The 21,219-nt window shown below is 38.0% G+C and overlaps 1 protein-coding gene across 10 annotated transcripts; it reads right to left on the bottom strand.

Moving 5' to 3' along the window:
- On the bottom strand, positions 1-19,976 carry atosb (atos homolog b). 10 transcript variants are annotated; one of them, XM_079872589.1, is made up of 11 exons: positions 19,634-19,976; positions 14,030-14,187; positions 7,545-7,723; positions 6,698-6,879; positions 4,674-5,977; positions 3,123-3,181; positions 2,935-3,034; positions 2,314-2,472; positions 2,018-2,086; positions 1,712-1,899; positions 1-1,230 (listed from the first exon to the last, which is right to left on the bottom strand). In XM_079872589.1, exons 5-11 carry the CDS (start codon positions 5,760-5,762, stop codon positions 1,077-1,079), a joined length of 1,818 nt encoding a protein of 605 aa, XP_079728715.1. In that variant the 5' UTR covers positions 5,763-5,977; positions 6,698-6,879; positions 7,545-7,723; positions 14,030-14,187; positions 19,634-19,976; the 3' UTR covers positions 1-1,076. The 10 variants fall into 10 exon arrangements, with proteins under 10 accessions (XP_079728715.1, XP_079728721.1, XP_079728720.1 ...); XM_079872595.1 differs by having other exon boundaries at positions 6,702-6,879; positions 19,634-19,973; XM_079872594.1 differs by having other exon boundaries at positions 4,674-5,974; positions 19,634-19,972.
- Between the last annotated feature and the right edge of the window lie 1,243 nt (positions 19,977-21,219).

Raw genomic sequence — 21,219 nt, 5'->3', positions numbered from 1 at the left:
CACTTAATCTACACAAGCTTGCTTTTTATTATGTTGTAAGTGAATGTATTTTATTGATCATACACAAAACATACAGGTGCAAACCTTGGCATTGCTTCTCAAGTATCCCTTGGCAAATTACGGTCAAACACTGGTTTCACCTGCAAGTCACAGAGTTTAATCAATTTTAAAATATACATAAACAACATTTTCTGATTTTAAATACCCCAAATTCCCTCCCGTTCCCTTCGTTTTCTTCCCTCCCTCTCTCCACCATCTCTCACTTGGCAATCTTTTCCCTTCATCCTAGCAGAGAGGGCACCTACTATCTCCACAAAAATTAAATCACTCTAGTTGTGAAGCATATTGCTTTTTTTCCTTTTCTTTTTTTAAGACATTTGCGAACATAAATACTACAGTTTGTTTTCTGCTCTGATGTTGGACTGTGCAGAAGAAGTTGAAATAGCAATGTCCTACAAACTGCCCTTCCAAAATGAGAAAATGTCCAAAATACTGAGGTCTATTCCCTTCTTTACAACCAATGCAGATACTGAATGGATGTACTTTCAGTCCTCTGTTCCGCTGGTCTCTTTCTTTCTAGAACATTCTTATCCCCTCCAATGAGCAAGTTACTGGTGGTGTCCATTGTTGAAACTTCAATTTTGGGCTCAGAAGTCTCCTTTTCCATATGATTTGCTTCCATATGTCCATCATACTGTACCTCTTTGTACATCCAATCAGTCCTCTTTAATCGAGGAAGTCCTTATCTACTGATGGTCCCCAACATTTTAGACCGGGTTGGTGGGCATGTTTACAACTGGTCCACAGTGGGCAGGTGCAGGCAGAGTGAAGGGCAAAGCTTAACTGTTTAACGGCACTAGAGGAAAACTCAATTTAGTCACAAGGCATGCATGTTACACACTCAGTTCTAAAGTTTGCCCTCAAGAGGGTGTGATATCTGTGTGTATGTACATACATTTGTCTGTGTATGCATGTATGAGTGCAAGTGTGTCTGTGTTCAAGTGTACAGGGGTCTCTTGTCTTGCAATCTTTATTAATGCGGTCCTTCTGCCCCACTGTAGCAGGGCATCACAATCTCACACTCTGGGGGAGTATTTGGGGTTTCTTGGCACCTCGGTGAAAGATTTCAGCTCGTAAGGAATCCCAGTGTCCACCTCGATGGACTTGCGGGAGAATAGCAGCCGGATATCATTGTGCAAGTAGATTTTCCCAGATTTTGAACTCTGGAATCTGAGATGTGCAAACACAGAAGAGAGGAAAAACAGGTTTATTATGCTTCATTTACCACTTATTAGAGGTAAATAACCTACTAATTACTTTTATGATTCTCTATAGATAGAATATGTTTAATACAGTTATTTAGTTTTAAGTTAGTTGCAAACTAGCCCATATACACAACTGTTCTCAACATGGATAATAAGAAATGTTTCTTGAGCATCAAATTAGCATATTAGAATGTTTTCTGACGGATCATGGGACACTGACGGCTGCTGAAAATTCAGCTTTGCCATAGCAGGAATAAATTACATTTCAAAATATATTAAAATAGAAAACAGTTATTTTAAATAGTAATAATATTATTTCACAATATTACTGTCTACCGTATTTTTGTTCAAATAAATGCATCCTTGGTGAGCAAAAAGAGACTTCTTTCAAAAACCTTACCAACCTTAAACTTTTAAACAACAGTGTACATCCTGTCAGCATTTACCTGAGGTGTATCAAGTAGCAGAGAATCTTCTTCCTGTCAGACAAGGAGCCCTCCTGCCCCTCCACCTCATCCACAGGCACCAGGAAGATACGATGGCGCAAGAAGGTCATGTGATTAACGGGCATGTCCCCAAAATTATACGTCACCAAAAACATTTTAACCACAGTCTTATTGGGGTTAAATAAGGTCTGCAAAAAGACAACAAAAAAAGATCAAATAAAAGTTACATTTAAAAAAAAAAAAAAAAGCAAAACATAATAATAATAACACTAATAATAAATGGAAAGAAATAGAAAGAGAGCCCACCACTTGAATGGTCCCTGCTTTGGGTACGCTGTATCCTTTTTTTCCAAGTGGTTCTAGCAAGATCACCCCCTAAACATGGCAAATAAATATGACATTTAAAATGTATTTTACAAATGAGATTTAGATGTAAATTATGGGAGTCAATCAACAGATAAATCAACTGATTAAAAAAAACCCTCTAAATTCACTAGCCTAGGTGCATGCTCATTTTAATACATGGGCATTTTACAAGTGCCGAGAAAGAATCCTCTAGCGTAACCGCATGGATTCAACGCGCAAAGGTAGTAAGTATATACCAGGAAGGGAGAAGGGGCACTGTGCTCTGAGGTGTCATAGTAAGTCACTTGCACAGGCAAGGTTGCATGCTGTGGGCAATAGGAGCCGCTAGCCCCGATCTCTGCTGTGAAGCCCTCGATCCGCCCAGATGGAGTAAAACGGCCCTTCAGAATTGACTCCTTCAGACAAATGCACACACAAAACCCAATCAGAAATGCATTAAAACATTAGTCACTGTTTTATAGCTGGGATACAATACACAGCTTTTAAAATCTTTACACATTTTAAAACAAAATAAAATGTGGGCATCATACTTGCCGACTTTGTACATAGAGGAAAAACCGGGCATTACACTAAACGACTGAGGATCACACACTACCAGACGTTCAAGTCATTCCAAACACAAACAGAAACATGCACCTTGTTACTAGGAGACGCATGACAAATGAAAACAATATAAATCAGCTCAAAATATCCAACATGTTTGATATCCTCTGACTGGGTGAAATCATAGTCTGAAGCTTTCAAAAATAAAATTATTGGAGTCTGAGCCCATCATACACTGTGCTATTTTCTGGAAAAAATGTCCGACTGCCCAAAATCTATATTAATTTAGTATTTTATTTATTAGCTTAGTGTACCTCAAAGTTGCCAAGAAGAGGTCTGCTAATGGAGGACAAAGAGGAGACTGAACTACAGGAGCGACTGGTGTCTGTTCTGCGTCCACTGCGCAACTGTCGACTATAACAAAAAGTAAGACACAAATTTATATATTAATATAATACAATAAAATATTTCTTTTGAGAGAAAATTAAAAAAGACGACTTACGATTTGAGTCGACTCCCTGCTTTGAGCCTTCTACTTGATCGCGAACAGTCTGTAGCAGTCTGAAAAGGAAGTTTGAAAAAGATGTTACAACTAATACCAAGTTTTACTTCAATAATCTGTTTAAGAAAAAAAGACTTGCATCAGAAAATAACGGCAAACTAATGTTGAGGTCCATTTTTTTTTTTCATATAAAAACAGGCTGCTGATAAACGTGTAACTAGATTTAAATCTCCTCATGACAATCAGCAAAAGAAAAGTGTTTGAGAGATTTGAAAGATGACATATTGGGAAATGAAGGCCCATTATGACATCAGAAATCACATTCAACTTTGAATGCTGAACATTCTAATGTCAAAGGGAGATTTTCAAACAAACAAACCAATAAAGACTGCAAGTACTTACAGATGAAGATGTAGCTGCAATATCACACATAGCACAGTAGTCCATAATATCATTCTGATAATAGTTATTAAATATTATTATTAAATATCAGCTAGACTTAACTATAGACTGTGTATACAACTTGTACATTTTCAGATAGTCTGCTCCTTTATTTCAGTCTATTCATCTCTTTGTTTCTCTATACTAAACCTCTGTTTGTTCCTTCCTCTTTGTGATTGTCTCTTCTTTGGCCTGTTTCTATGATCATTTCTCTGTCCTTCACGTTCTCTTTTATTCTTCCCTTCAGTCCTGAGCTCAGCCTTCGAGCACTGACACCGTCGTGATGAAACTGACAGTATATGAGCCTCTGTAGTCCGTGTAACCCCTTTCACCCAAATTCGCTCATTCTGGAACTGAATTTGGCCAGAACCTGTATGTGTATATGGTTTAGGTCAGGTGAGGCAGGTCTCACCTCTTGAACAATGGCTCTGTCAATGGGCTTTGTTCTGGAGTCCCAATGCTTATTGTACTGCAATGGAAAATTAAGCGCACATATTCTAAAATCTCTCACTTTCTCACTCCCAATATGTCTTTTATCCATCTGACTAATCACTTTTCATCATGACTCTGTCAGTAATAGGTAGTAGATTATTCCTGCCCCTTCACACTTACATGTACGCATTGCCTAGAAAACGTTTCTCAGCACCTTAATCAGCACCTTTCCATCTCCATTCCTATTTGTAATCATTCATAATGTGGAAACATCTGGTGTGTTTTTTCCCCCTTAAATTATGGCTTTTACACATGACTCACATTCAATGCGTCTCTCACAATGTGCCGCTTTTATCTTTACATGAAAAGCATTGCAAACACTAGTCACAAATGATTGTACCTTATTAATTTTTTATTCAGAGAATTTCTAATGATTTTATGCTCTGAATGCCATGATATGCATTTTGTTTTCCATCTTGCTTTATGAATAATAGTAATGTGCTTTAATAATTGGCTACACATTGAGTTCATTTTAAAGATGTAAGGGTCTTTATATAATTGTATTACGAGGTGCAAATAATCTAAGATGGTGGTTAAAATTTAAGTTTGTATATCTAGCTGCATTGTAAAGTCATGTGGAAGGGCCTTCAGTTTAATTTCTAGTTATTTGCATCTCACCTTGGTGTGGTCTCTTGCTGAGGGTAGTAGATGATTCCAGAAGGGTGCACCCTTGGCATCAGTGCTGCGACAGGACGCTAATCCGAGCCCAGGTGCCAACAGTGCCAGCCTACTGCGTTTTGATGTAGATGGACCCTCATCCTCTGAGCAGGACTCCCCTGTATCACTGGAGGAGAGAAGTCTTTTCTTCACTGGACAGGAATTGGATGATCCTGGTATCTGGCTAGTTGCTTCCCCTAGTGTTTTCTCAAGAGAGCTCAGTCCATTAGAGGAGGAGGAGGAAGAGGAGAAGGTCTTTGTCTCCAATGGTGGAGGAGAAGATTCGAAAGTTGTCCCCCATTCAACAGCTTCAGCAGGTGTTGAAAATGGGACAGGTGCCCAACTGCTCTCTGTGGCAGACAACATACTCTTGACATCCACAGAATTATGGCCTTCGTTCTGTGGCTCGTCGCTGGAGCCAGCCGGGACGTTTCCTGCTGTGGAGGCCTCGGTCTTGGGAGTAAGGGTAGGAGGACTCCCCTCGCAGTGACCCCAGGTAGAGTGAGGGCCTTGGGGGTCCACCATTGGAGGAGATTTTGGGGACAGCGGGGCGAAGACGTCTGGGACAGGCCTGTCGTGGTTGTGCTGGGCTGGGCGGCGACCAGGAATTGGTGGATGCGAAGGGGAAAGGGGAGGAGACCTTGGGATTTCTGAGTCTCTGTGCTCAAGGAACGAGTTGTAAAAAAGTGGTTCCACCCCAGACCCACACAGCACCTCCCCATCGGACTCATCATCATCATCATCGTCCGGTTGGAAAAGACGCTTGTGGGCGACAGGGACCGACGTCCCCTCTAGGCTACGTTTCATGCCTACTCTGATGGGTCGCAGAGTCTCTTGATTTTCTCCAAAACCACCTCTTTGTGAGAGAATGGACAGCTGGTAGACCTTCTGCAGTCTGATCTCTTCTTCTCCAAAAGGTCTGGGAACTACTCGACGTACTCCAGGTTCAGGGCTCTCGCTCCGAGTGCTAGGCAGAGGCAGATCCCCATCCTGGGCTGGAAGCTCTACGGCCGGCTCTTTACGAGCCAGTTCCACGTGGATGTGACGCATAGTGACTTTGCTTGTGCTGGGTGATTGTTTCAAGGGAAGTTGTGCAGTGTTAAATACTAAAGACACAAGCTCTAGAGAGTTCTAGAATGTCAGAACAAGTGCAACAAGGCTGTGAAAGTGAAAGTAAGCTTCCCGTCTAGGTGGATGGAAGGCTGTAGTTTCCAAGGGTCAGTTATGGAGTTAGCACAAGCTGATTTCCACAGTGCACACTGCTTCTGAAGTACAACAAACAGGTATACAAGCATAAGCAAACTGATATGAAACACATAATATATATAGTTCACTAAAAATAACCAGCTCATTTGTTCATGAGCTCACCAGCTAATTTTTTAATCCATTTGAGAAAAGAGTCTTTTCACCTATTGAAGTTTTCACCTATCGATCGAATTATTTAAGGTCTACACCACCCCTTTCCATCGATGGACATTTCATTTGGATTTAACTCTTTTTAATCCAACTGAGCCATCAGATTACTAATGGATTATTTAGGGGCATGAAATGTAGCTATTGTCATTTAGACAGTTAGTCGGCAGCTAATTACACTAAATATGTTTTTTATATGTTAATTCATTCAGGAATCAGACCATCTATTTTCGCTTTATGGTTTTGATTCACTAAAAAGAACTGGCTCATATGAGTCAACTTTGGGAATCAGACTACACTGTTTTTATTGTGCGTTTCTGATTCATTAAAACGAAGAATTGGCATATATGCATCGTTTGTGAATTTATGTTTGTTTTTGCTAGTTGTGTGCAAGGACAATGCATTGCCATTATTTCTTGCCACACAGGCTTTTTATCTCAATCACATTCAATACAATCTGAAAGATCGCATTCACAACTAAAGGGAGAGTAACAAAAGGGAGTGTCACTGCTATAAATTGGTGCAGGAAACACATTTAAACAAATAAATGTGTGCATGACCATTTTCCTAACCTACGTGCCTGTTGGAGCCTGCAGCTTGGCTTCAGACCCTTCTACATCCACCCCTGCAGCTTCTGAGTTGTGTTGACCCTTGAATCTTGACCCTGTCCTTAGCCCCTGAATTCGCCCATCTCCAAAACTGCCCCTCTGATGCAAAAACAGCATTCCCAGACACACAGGCAGCTTACAGGGGCCTGACAAAAGAGAATTAGCAAGCGAAAATGTCAAAGAGACAATCAAGTTTATATAGAGACATAAAAACACTTCATAAATAAAATGAAATGAATACAATTTTGGACATAAACTCGATTTTTTGTGCTGCACTTAACAGACCATGTTAAATAGGTTTTAACACACTCAAGACATCACATCTAACATTAGGACTACTAAACTTTGACGACATTTCAAGCCTGCTAAACAATTACTTGGTTACCAGTAATCACAGGCTATGTTCTCACTGTCATTCCATGTCCGGTTATTTGTGAATCCGATTGGAATCTGTTCACGCTGTGCATCACGACTGTTCAGATGCGATTTGTTTCTGCAACGTATTTCAGCATGTTTTCAACAACAGCGCCTACAGTTTATGTTTTATGTGGCGTGAGAACGTCACATAAACATAGGCAGAAAAGATACATGAAATTGGATCAGAGCAGTCAGACTGAAAAGGATTTCCAGAAATATGATTTGAGTAGGATTTCAAACCACATTTGAATGTATCTTAAAACAGATGCCATTTTTTTTTTGCCATTTACACATGCTAAATATGATCAGATTCCAATTGGCAATGCACAAAAACAGATTTGGACCGGCAGTCTGAACAGGGCTATAGTATAGCCTATGCGTTTAGTTTACTTACCAAGGGCAGAGCGTCAGTGAGGTGGGAGGGGCCTTGCAGAACGTGCCAATGAATAGATAATATCTCTCCTACAGCTCCACCCAGATAAGGCCAGCGGCCAATCACGCCTCCCCTTGGCTCCTGAAAGGAGTGAACTGCTCAGCGGCTGCATCCTGAGCCAGGCATTCCAGAGACACAACCTGTCAGAGAAAAGTGGTTAAATGGACAACAAATCAGTAACCATCCCACCGTTCAACCTGCACATGATCCGAATCAGTCATTGTAAACAGATTTTAAAGTCAAGTTTTCTGGTAAATTGCTGATGAGGTTAAATGTCAAAGCTCAAATTGATCAGTCATCTAGCTTTTAATTAAAAAAGACATTGTTTTACTGGTCAATAAATCAATCAAACAAATCACACTAACAGGGAACAGACACAAAGAGCAATCATATGACTCACTAAACTCATTTTGTGCCATCTGATAAGGACACATGCTTGAACAGACTGTACTACATTGCTCTGACTGGCTCACTGTCTCTAGAGCTCAGGCCTGTTTGGGATCAAGACTGGCAGACAAAACACAGAGACGTACAACAGAACCTTTGTACTGTGTTGCATCAGAGAACGAGCAGTCCAGCTCATTAAAAAGACAAAAACAGGAACATACAAGCACTAGCCCTAAGTAATGGCTTTTGGAAAAACGCGATATAAGTGAGAATTATCAACTGAAGCTTAGCTAAATGCATGTAGTCTGAATGCGCATTAGCTGAAGGAATCTTTTTGTCCTTCCTTTTTCATTATCTTCAAGAAGCGCTGTGTATTAAAGGGGTAGTTCACCTAGAAATGAAAATTCTATTATTTAATCACACTCCTGTTGTTCTGAATCTGTATGACCTCCATCTGTGGAACACACAAAAAAACTATTTTGAAGAATGTTTTAGATTTTTTATTTTTGGATGAACTATTCCTTTATAGGTCGGTCGAATGTGGGCCATTATTTACACCACTGTCTCGTGATCATATACATGTATGGTTAAGCTGTTTTCAAATTAGCCGTCTTAAGAATGCATACATCACATCCAAAGGGGGAAGAGAATGACAAATCCACTGCATTATGAAAATCATAATCTGCTTGTCAGTTAAAGGCACTAAAAATCATGAATATCACAAGAGAGCTCTGGGAGTGAAGAGGTGCCTAATTATGCACTTCACATCAGTAGCGAGGCCAGAAATTTTAAAGTGAGTGGACCTTGGTGAAATAGGGTGGACCTCAATTGTGTACCACTTGGCCACAAACTATCTGGACATGCCTTTGTTTGTTGTGCACGGAAACTTGCGTAAATGGGGCTGAGCAGGCGGTTCATCGAGTGTGGATAAATGGTTGCTTTTCTGAAGGATGGGCTCTGGGTTGAGAGGAGGTCCTGGTGGATATGACGTTGTGGGCTGCTGGTCATCAGTAGACGTGTTTGTACGGTCGCCATCGAGTGTAGTTTCAGACTCTATTTAGTTGAATATTAGTTTAATTCACTAGCAAACGTAAACTCGTCTTCCCCTCCCCCAATAATTTGTGATTGGCTAAAACAGTACTACTAGCCTATTGATTGGCTGTCACAGTTAGGCTATGTATATCAAGACACTAAAATATTTTTTTATTTCTGAAACTTGATATGCAACAAAGATCCTATTTTTTTTTTGTAATGTAGCCTATGTGTGATTTGTTTTCTCCTTTCCCACAAAAAAATATTTTGTGTCTCATTTGATTGGATGAACCAGCCATCAATCTGAGTGGGCCAGTGCCACCCTGACTCTGATGTAGCCTCGGCCACAGATTCACATTATATACATATACACCATACAATCAAAAGTTTGGGGATAAGATTTTTAAATTTATTTCTTTATTTCTTTATTTTTCAAGGATAACCCCTTGAGATGCACCATCTCATTTTCGAGGGGGTCCTTTACATTACAAAGAAACCAGCAACAAAATGGAAAATCATAATTAAAGTAAATACTACACAAGACTATAAGAAACATTTAAATACAGTAACATTCGTACACACACACACACACACACACTAACAATGCTCCCACAAACCTAATCCCCCCCCATTTTTAGCCCATACCATAATCGAAGAAATCAATGAGCCATCTGCGAACATGCAAATACAAAAACAAGTTATAAATATGCTTACACACTTCACTATACGCATACAGGTACATAAATGCAAACATGTACAATATAAACAAAAATAATAAATAAAATTAGAATTAAAAGAAAGAGAGATCAGAAACAGGAACACGGTGTTTGAAAATAAGTAAGAAGAGATGATTTGAAAACATATAAAGTAGTTATAGATCTGAGCGAGCAGGGAAGATTGTTCCAGTCTGATGGAGCTTTAAATTTGAATTTGAAAATACTTTTGAAAGAGGCCTTGTATGCTCACCAAGGCTTCATTTATGTGATGAAAAACACAGTAATATAGTGAAATATTCTTACAATTTTAAATACCAGTATAATCATTCTAATATGCTTATTTTCTGCTCAATAAATCTTTATTTTAATTATTACTTGCTATGTTACGCCAATCTAATGTTGAAAATTAATTCTGATTAATATACATGTAGACCTTTTTTCAGGATTCTTTTGATCAACAGCGTTTATTTGAAACAGAAATATTTTGTAGCATTACAAATGTATGTCTGTCACATCTATTTAATCAATCCTTGCTGAATAAAAGTTTTAATTTCTTTCAAAAAACAAAAAATTCTTACTGACCTCAAAATTTTGAACAGTAGTGTGACATATCTTGCGATGCACTGAGCACCATCTAATGAAGCTTAAGTATGTCAGTCTGATGGCTATAAAAGCACAAAATATAAAAAAGACAGAATGTTGAGGATTTGGCCTTTCCAAGAGAAGCATTTGCATTACACTGCTTGAAAGAAGTATTCAGCGGCCTCTCAAGGGAGGAGCTTACACTCTAAAAAAGTCTTTAAAAATAGGGCACAATGTACTGTGTTAATATGAAGGAATTTTCCATATCGATTTTGCGCCCATATTTTGAATTACACATTGCATTGTGTTGGGTTTTAATTACCAGTACAGTACAGAAAATTACCAGTACCTTTTATGTTTTTATATGGATTTTTTTTTTCTTTCTTATAGTGGTGGCATGTTCCTGAGCGTCTTTGAGTTCACTAGCAAAATATAGGACTCAAATTATGGGCCTATGTGACCAATTTAATTAGACCATGGAGAGATGCAAAGAGATAGAGACAGAGACAGAAATGAATACTGAGGGAGAGAGTGTTTTTGTGAGGTCACACAGCATAACTCCACCAAAGGCTTGGGGTTGAGGGTATTTTAGGCATCGCTTTGACAAACGGCTAACGGGGCAGACCTCACAGTGACATAAGATCTGAAATAAGATTCAAAAGGTCCAGACGTACAAAGAGGACACCTAAAAACACAATCTGTAACCCAACAACATTCCAGGACCAGACAGAAAACTAATGTAAATAACTGAAAACACAACAGACAAAGTACACTACCTTTCAAAAGTTTGGGTTCAGTAAGATTTGTCAGTAAGATATTAATACTTTTTCAGTTTCCACAAAAATATTAAGCAGCCTAATTGTTTTCAACATAAACAACAAATCAGCATGTTAGAATGATTTCTGAGCTATCATATGACACTGAAGACTTCTTTCAAATACATTAAAAAGCATTTTGAAAGGTAGTGTATAAAGAAATTTGGGTTATACAAAAGTCTTTTTTTTTTTCCATAGTTGGCCAAGCATATGGTGGTCTGATGCACATGATGTAAGACCCTCAGAGCCTGGCTGTGAATCTTTCGTCTCAGCATGAATAGAAGCCTAAACCCCAGGTCAAATACAGCTGACAAGACACACACCAGCTAACACACTGGTGTTACACACACCAACATGTTGCTCAGAGGGTAGGATGAGAGATGTAAAGTGTGTTTATTCAAAGCAAACGATGCCAGTGATATGACTACACACTTTCATATACGTAATGCACTCTTCAGCTATGCAACAAAATACTCTATTTTTTTTTACACATACTAATTTTACCAGTCATTATAATATTTATTGCAATCAACGACTGCATGATTTCATTATCAGCTTATTCCTATCCCTGAACCTCTCTTGATATGTGATCTACAAATCTAGTAATTCCATTGGAATGAATTGTATTCCAGGTTATAATAACAATTCAAGGACACACTGAGAGCTAAGTTTATCCACACTGCCTGGTAAAGAAAAAAGCAAGAATGTTCATCCCCACCCCCAAAGAATTCAATACAGAGCGGAAGAAAATAGATAGGGAAACCAAACAACCAAGACTAACTTGGGTATCTGTCAGCTTTATGGTGTTTTTCTGGTTACTATGTTAGCCTATCATTTAGGAAAAAGAAGTTGGCCAAGAATTAGTCAAGTCAATTTAATTTGTGTAATGCCTTTCATAATACAGCTAGTTTCAAAGCAGCTTTACAGAAAATAGTGTCTTAATGCCCTTAGTGAGAAACGAGCAATGGGAAAACCCCATAAGATGATTAGAAGAAAATTAAGGGGATATTAAGAACAACATTATTTTATATGATCACAATGCAATGGAAGACATCTGTGTTATTCTTTAGTTATTGGAATTCTTGAATGCGTAGCTGCGCATCTGTTTGTGATGATTATGAAGTGGTAGCTGATGGCTATAGAATGAAGCAAAAATATTTCCTTCTTCACATTCTAGTTTCTCAGTTTCAGGAACAAGGCAACAACACAGATAAGAGATGGAAGGACTCATAGAAACCAAGGGACCAACTTTATGACTAAACAATCAAAAATTACATTGGAGCTTCATTTCAAACATTGTTTCCATGGTTGGCCTCTGAGTCCAAGCAACATTATGGGAATACAAGCTTTATTAAACAAGCCATTCTCCCTATAGAGCCACCATGGAGCTTGTTTATCATAGCTATGAGCCTGATATAGCTAGTTTTGCTCTATATTTATGGATGTCAAAAACTCATCTAGCTTTTATGGAAGCATGGAAGTATTCTCAAACAAACAATTCTTGATTCAGTCAAGCTAAAATACAGCTGAAAGAGTTTCTTCCCCCACTGAATCGTAGCAATATAATTAAGGCATGCATATACCCAACAGGTGTTATTCCTCAAACAGTAAAAACAATGAATTCATTCTCACCATGCATGTGAGAGAGTGAATCACCGAGAAAGTACATCTCATGGGTGTGAGTGTAGACCTCTACCCTTAAGGTACAGTGATGATGTGTGCAGCCTTGAGGTTTCTGCAAAACACCTGGCTTTTTATAACGGAGGAAACCACTAAATGTCATTATAAACTACAACAGGAACAAAGACTCACGAGCACACCTCCGACTAATGCTTATCTCTCCACAACTAAAAGCCTGTCAGTTTGCAAAACCAATAGCTGAAATATTATCTCTAGACACAGGACGAGGCATGATGTCATTGATTCATTCTGAGCATTGACAGATATGATATGACAAGACAAAAAGAAAAAGCATGAGACAGCTTTTTTTCTTCTTAAAAGTTCTCTACGAAACTACTTCCTTTTCCACTTCCAATGACATATACAGCAAAATAAAGTTTTTAGGTTCAAATCCACATTAACTTTAAAAGCATAATTTATATGTAGGTGCTTAAACTAGTCACCATTTCTTTAAAGTTATCCACCATTTGCACCAGTATTCCATTTAGTCTATCAATTAATATAAGGTCATAAAACATGAATTTATTAGTAAAAAAATAATAATACAAAAGCGGTTTAAAATAATTTGATGAAGTACAACATATCACACTACAGGACACTGATACCACTGCATAAAATGGCAATGACTCAAACAAACGTAAACAAAACTTTAGGTTAAAATCTATATGAAGGGAAGCGTACAATTTGTTTTTCACGATTTTAAAGGTTTTAGCTAATTTGCAGTTAATTCGAACAGTTTTTTGGTGCATGACAAATAATTTTTTTAAAGTACAAATATATTCTAAATGTAGCCTCTCATTTAAATACAAGGGCATACAAAGTGAATTTATAAGATAAACATAATACACATTGAAAACATTTTGTTTAAAATAGTTTTAGATAAAGTATAACATGTCACAGCAGGACACTGATGTCACTGCTAAAAAAATGTCAGTGACTCATAAACAATCTCAATAAAAAAATTAGGTTCTAAATATAATTGAGGTGCCTTAACTGGGTTTTCACTATTTTTTACAGCTTAGCTAGTTTGCAGTTCATTTAAATAGCATGTGGTGTGACATATGAACTTTTAAAAGAAGGCCTACACATATTCAAAATGTAGCCTCTCAATTAATACAAACTACATGAACAATACTTAAACAAGATGTTTACAATAGTTTTAGATGAAGTATGCCATGTCACTGTTTAAACCACCCATAGACAGTACAGAATTCATGTTAACCTCTTGACTCACCTCTCTAAGAACTCCAGCCCTTTCCTACTCGTCTGTTTCTCCGTCCTCTCTGTCGGTGCTCTAAAGTTGTGGTTGTTCTTGCTTCAAGACTGTGAGGAGTTGAAAGGTTACTTGCATGGAATGATGAGGGAGTGCTGGCCTTTATTTCTGTTCCTCCCCTGAAAGGAGAGAGAAACATACAAGACTTAGGTCCAATCAAGGTTTCTTGTTCAAGCAGTCTGAAAAGGCACATCTCGCTGTTTATGCTCTCTCTGCACTGCTATTCTGGTATGCCCAACTGTGAATCTCTCTTTCCACCCTCCCGAACTCCCCCTCTCTCTCCCTCTTTCAATAACTCACACACAAAACCTCTCTCAGGCTCCCTTTGGCACATGCATATAAACTCTGTAATACACCCCCCGTTCCCCCCACCCCACCCCACCCCACTTTTCACTTCTAAATCCCCCCACCACCACTACCACCATCTCACACACATCTTTCCCCCCTCAAATAACTTCAAAACAATGAAAGCAGCTTTGGTATACCGCCTTTAGTCCTCCCTCCCTTCTTGTGCTCTCTCTTTCTTGTTAAATTTCTCACCACTTGTTTCTCTCTCAATCCTCTGCTTTGCCTTTCAGCCTACTTCCTCTCAGCTGGTAACTGAAGGCGTGCTCGCTTGCTCAGTCAGCACACAACTCATGTAAGAGTGGGGCCGGCTGTGCTGTCGTCTGATTGGTCATAGGGAGGGGGATCAGATGCCATAGCGACTGTCCTGATAGGTGTAAAGGTAAAAGGGAAACCTCAAAAGTCCCGCCCACCTGTTCAGCTTGTTTTGCAGAGGCAATGTATTCCCTCATAGAGTTTCAGTGAGTTATTGTGTGCATAAGTGCCAGCTTGTGTGTGTGTTCTTGTCTAATGCAGGCATTCCAGAGCAACCCAGAGCGTTACTTTGGAGACAAATATGCCAATGAAGAGACCCATGTTAATTTTAGTGATAACTTTAAAAGTTTGGGGTCAGAAAGATTTGACTTTTATTCAGCAGGGACATATTAAATTGAAAAAAAGTTAAAAAGACATCTATAAGGTTACAAAAGATTTCTATTTCAAATAAATGCTGTCCTTTTGAACTTTCTTTTATCAAAGAATCCTGAAAAAAAAAGATCGTTTCTACAAAGATAACAAACTGCTTTCAACATTGATAATAATAAGAAAAGTTTCCTGAGCACCGAATCATCATATTAGAATGATTTCTGAACGTTCAGCGATGCCATCACAGGAATAAATTACATTTTAAAATATAAAACATTTATATACATAACATTTCACAATTACTGTTTTTACTTTATTTTAGCATAAAAGACTTTGTAATGTACACAAATAAGCACAGTTCATACAAATGCATATGAGCATTCATTACTCAAATACTGTGCATTTAAAAAAATAAAAAAAAGGAAAAGAGCTCAAAGGGGAAGTGCACAGCTGAGCGGATACGTCTCTGCATGAAAGTGTGTTATCTGCCCTTGCACAGAAACAGAGATTCTGATGGGTGTGAAGGGTGTGTGTGTGTGTGTGTGTTTGTGTAAATGTGTCCGCAGGCAACATGCCACAGACCTCTTTCAAATGCATGCGCATCTTCCAAATAAGGAGAGGTAATTCCGCATGTACTTAAACGAAAGCATTAGCACATGCAGACACAGATTAATTTCATCTCTTTAGATGCAGTGAGTGAGGTAGAGGGGGAGGTGGTGGTGCGGAGAGCTTATGCTCTGAGTGTTTGAGGGTTGCTTTGCGTATTGTAAAAGGGGAAAAGGTGTTACACCACTCACTGCAGAGTTCAAATGTCTTGCAATGCTTGCAATGCAATGGTGTTTAGTGAGCTTAAATTGAAAACATGCCGTGCAGAGACACACACGCTTCTCTTTTAAGAGCTCATGTTCCGTGCCCATATAAGGAATGTTTGGGGGCGTGGCTTGAGACATGAGCCAGCCCTCAGCTGGCCTCTGAGAATTCAGATATACAGAGTGAAGCATAACAGTACACACAAATACAAGTGCAAACAAAGATGCCTATACACACACTCAGTGCTGCTTCAGCATAGATTTGGTGTATGATGCTGACAAATCACTGAAGTAGGCAACACTGCTCTCTGTTACATCTCCAAAACAAGTTGTATTATCTTTTAAATAGTTTCCCTGCAGCTATTCTGGATCTGAGCTGAAGCTGGGATCAACTGGTCAATAAGGGACTGTTAAAGCTCACAGCTATGTTCTAACCCTCCCCTTCCTCCATGTTTGAAAGTGTGTCTATATCCCTTTTCAGTCAAAAAAACTCAAGCTGTCAAATTTAATTTTTTATTTTATAGTTTTTTTTCTATGGAAAAACGAGTGCTTGTCTTATATAAATGGATCAAGAGACAATATAAACATTTATGTTTACAAAAAAATTATATTTCAAATAAATTATGTTCTTTGAACTTTCTATTCATTGAAGAACCCTGAAAACAAAGTATCAGTATTTCCACAAAAATATTAAGCAGCACATCTGTTCAGATTAGAATAATTTCTGAAGACTGGAGCAATGACCAGCTTTGCCATCACAGGAATAAATGGCATTTTAAATATTTATTAAAATAGAAAAAAGTTATTTTAAATTGTAACAATATTTAAATATCTAAATGATCAAATAAATGCATAAAAAACTTAGTGATCTTAGAAATCTTACTGACTTCAAATTTGTGTATTTGTGCAAAGTAGTGTATGCAAATAACATATGAACAATAGAAAGGAAATCATCATTGTATTGGTCAAATATGTTTTTTTATATTATGGTTTATCATATATATATTTATTTTTTTATAAAAAATAAAATCTACCGTATTTTATAATTATTTCTACCAAGAGAAATTATTATAAATTTCTCTAACTGTTTGAATGGCAACAGTGTGAGTGTTGTTACAGTAGGCATATCAAGTAACTACTTAATTAACATTTAACAAGTTTTAAACAAAAAGTCTGCATGCAAGGCAAACAGCAGCACTTTAAACCAGAACTGAAGTCCCACAAGACTGACGCTATAATAGTCAGCTGTTCAACTTCCTGTTTTCCACTTCAATGAGCCAAGTGAGAACACAAAAGGTGCAATCCTGTGCTCTCTGCATAGATAATGTAAATACACAGGATGCCATTTCTGCTAGTCACACCTTCAATACGCTTACTTTTATACTTTATTCACTTTTGATGTTGCGAAGAGGAAGAAAAAGAGACTCAAGACTACTCTAGAAAAGAGCAGAATATTCCAGAAGAAAAATGTGTCTTAACAGCTATTTAGAGGAACGGTACAGCAATCTTGCACTCGCACAATCTTTGAATGATCTGTGCATTACAGATACACATATTTATAACAAACCATATGCCAGAGTATGCATGCTATAAATAGATCAGTGAAATTATACCTAACAAAAGGCACTGAAACACAATGAGGAATCAGCTGTGGAAGTCTGTATATGTCACTACAATAAGAAAAACAGAGCTGATGCTAGATATCAAGGCTAGTCCCACTGTAGAGATTAGCAGCTGACACTGATGAACGAGGACGGTAACATGCCCTTGGTAATACGCTTTCCAAGGTGGGGGTTGTGTGGGTGACAAATTTACTTATCTGAAACAGAGTAAAGGCGTAATTAGAGAAAGGGAATAGATGGTGGAAGGTGGATTTGAGGGCAAAGGTGAAATGAAAGATAACTGCAGAGAAAAAGGGAGCTGGGATATGGAGGCAGAAAGATGATGAAAAGATATGGTAATGTGTTATTCTAGTACAAAACGTACTAGACACACACGCACACAATCCATTCCACACAAACTCCTGCTAACCTGCAATTAGCCTAGCAAAAGCAAAGTACTATACAAAGTACAGGACATACATCTTAGGCATTGCTAAAAATAGCCTGTTCTGTGGCAATACAGCAGAACAATACAGCAGAATATATAGATATACCGTAGCTACAGCCTATGGCAACATTCAAACTACTATTAATTCTTAAAATTAAGAGGCTAGTCATATTTAAATGAATGATTAACAGCCTTGCTTGTATCAGACCTGTGCACGTGCTCACATACTTGCCTGCACATGCACACACTATAACTATATACACACTGGGTTAAGAGATACTGATCTGGGAAAAATGTATATTATTGAAATCCTTATCTAAGTCACCAGTAGAGAGGGTTTGGCTACCATCATGATTAACCATCCATGGCATCTCTACGGCTATTTAAAGAAGTCAAGGTACAAAATGTTTCAAAAAGATGAGAGCAGATCAAATGTGCAAACAGAGATGTATAAACATGATGAGAGAAAGAGCATTTAGGGGAGATGCTGAACTGAAACCCCTCATTTAACATTTACACGTATCGGTTGCAGAAAAGGTGTCGCTTCAGGCCTTAAAGATGCATGCTAAGACAGCTCACACTGAATAACCATCTCCAACATGCCTTTGCTTCCTACACCAGCTTGACAAGCTTATCTTCTGATTTGCTGCAGCTATTCCTACCATGCATTTCCCTCACTAACCCAATGATGTAATACATACTTCTGCTGACGGGCACACAGAAAAAAGAGGTCACACAGCAAGGGCATTAAGGAGCTTTTCTGAAGCTCTTAATATTCAGACTTCAAGCTGGTGATAAAGGGCACATTCTACCTGCAGCTCTTTTGGGACAGAGAGAAAGAGCCCACTCGGGGTCACTGCTGATCCTCTGTGCATCTTTTTTTTCTTTGGACAATAGAAATCACTCTGCAGTTTTCCATTGTGCCTTTCTATTGACGTCCTGTCTGGCATCAGTAATGAGCAGGATGGATGCCTGCCTCTTACATATTCTGCAACCTGTGTGCGCTGCGCACACCCACCCACTGCCAAAACTCTGACACTGAATCCTGTCTTTCTCGATTTTATCTGATAATTAAGCTACAAGGACAACATAATATCTTCGCAGTGTTGTGTCAACAGCAGCCGATTCTGAAGCAAACAGGCAAACCTTTTCAAACTAAGGCATGATTCATATGGGCCCATGGCTAGGGGTGTAACATTATAGAAACAGAATCATGCACACTTCAAGCACAAAGAATGCAATAAATCAAAAAAGGACAAAAGAAAATAAAAACTAAAGGATAAAGAAGGAGAGGCACTGAGATGAGAAATGCCTGTGCCTTTTGCACTGATGAAAGTTGCCTTCAGTGGATGAAATAGCATGAATCAGACAAAGCAGAAACGCCCCCCTGCGCATGAACATACAGCAGCCCCTGTATGCATTGTGTGTGCAGACTGTGATTAATCAGGCATTTTCAATCACACGTGAGATCATTTCAAATACAATAGATGGAAAAGACCTAGGGGATCTTTCTCTCAGACTGGGGATCATTTCATCATTTCATCTTAGATTTAAATAAAGAGTTGAGCTTAATAACATGATTGACTAGTGAGATTGCTGAGGTAACTTACACATTAAAAATTCATCCTTCGTCATTATAATCTCAGATCCTTCGCATATGGTGAAATGAGCCTGATCTATATATAAATGGTGAAATGAGAGTGATCTAAAGGAGGATGGTAGCACAAAGAGAACTCACCCACAGCAAACATACAACGATGACAATGACAAGGACTGCAGCAGTCAGCAAACTAACGTTCCCATCATATCTGGAGAAAGAGTTTGATGCTATTTTAGACAGCAGGCAGGATCTCAAGATCTTCAGTGTAATCGACGTCAAACTGTATGCGTTGATATCCCACAGTGTAACGAATGAATGTATATCTGACCGATGAGGGTACAAGATCCTGGTTTCAAAATGTCGACAAAGCTATTTTGATTGCCTTTCTTCTTCTTTCCACGTCCTATGCCAACGGGCCTTTGCTATTTTCTGCTTGGCTCTTGGTCCAAAGCCCTCGCCCATGAAATTATTCTGTCCCTTTAAAAACAGTACTTCCGGGATTTGCTAAAAAATAACTAGGAGGAGGGGCGTTCGAACAGCTGAAGGGCTGTCATTTAAGCGATTGGTCGCTTTCTCGTCCACGAACCAATAACAATTGCGTACTAATACTATATTTGAATAAATTTGAATAAAAGTAACATATTTCGACGAAATAGATTCTCATTGGCTGCGTGTCAGGCAACGTCTTATCAAGCCACGCCCCCGTACACGTGCTATCTGTTCCCTTTTCTCCGCTTTGGTGGAGAAACGTATAGATAACGACAGGGAAAAAATGACAGGGTTTATGTAACGATTAATTATCAATATGTTTTGATCAATTGATAAATTAATATTTTGTAAACTAATATAAATATACATATGCCGTTACATACAGACCTCAAATAATTGGAAATACCTCTATTGTTTAAATTAGGCGTAATGAGGAACGTTTTTGTCCTATGGAATGATTTGTAATAAAAATAATAATAATAATAATAATACCAACTTTATAGGATAGTAATAATATACCCTTTAAAGGAGCTTCTCAAAGCGAAATATAAGAAAATGCAAGTAATAAAGAATTCAAACAAAAGAGCAGGTGGATTCAAATAATACAATCAATATTTATAATTATAATAGGCTACTTTTCCCTAAATAACCCCACAAAATTTGTTTTTCTGTCTAAAGTCTATGCAACCTAAATCCATCAGAACTATAGAAATAATTTGAATAAAGCAAATAAAAATTAAGCTAAACTTAACAACACTGGGTTCAATTTAAAACCATGCTCCATTATGAAAATTAAACAACGTTTAATCCTGAATTGGTCTTTTAATATATTCTGTACATGAATTTGCATCTTCATATACCGTTGATTGTGTTGTTAAATCAGATTGATACTTTTAATATGACTATAATTATGAATATAAATTCATTTAGATTGTATTATGAAGCAGCATATGATCACCACTAGATGACGCAATTGTACCACAACATAGGCTACATAAATCCAAGTCATAAACTCAAAAGGCTGCACCACAGTCTGATGTAAGAGTTTGTTACACTAAAGATGCGATTAAATCAGTAGAAATCAAACATTACTGTCCGTTTTTTCTTATTTTTTTCTTTCTTTTCTTTCGATTTAAATATATTTTTTAAGAATCTGCACAAAATTGTTCTTGTCTCGACTACAGCTGTAAAATGTCTAACTTTACACTTCATTAAATTGAAAATTCAAAACCTGC

This window comes from Squalius cephalus (assembly GCF_949319135.1).
Source record: "Squalius cephalus genome assembly, chromosome: 5".
Classification (NCBI taxonomy): Eukaryota; Metazoa; Chordata; class Actinopteri; order Cypriniformes; family Leuciscidae; genus Squalius; species Squalius cephalus.
Note: the sequence above shows the minus strand (reverse complement) of the source record. Positions and strands in the feature narration are given on the sequence as shown.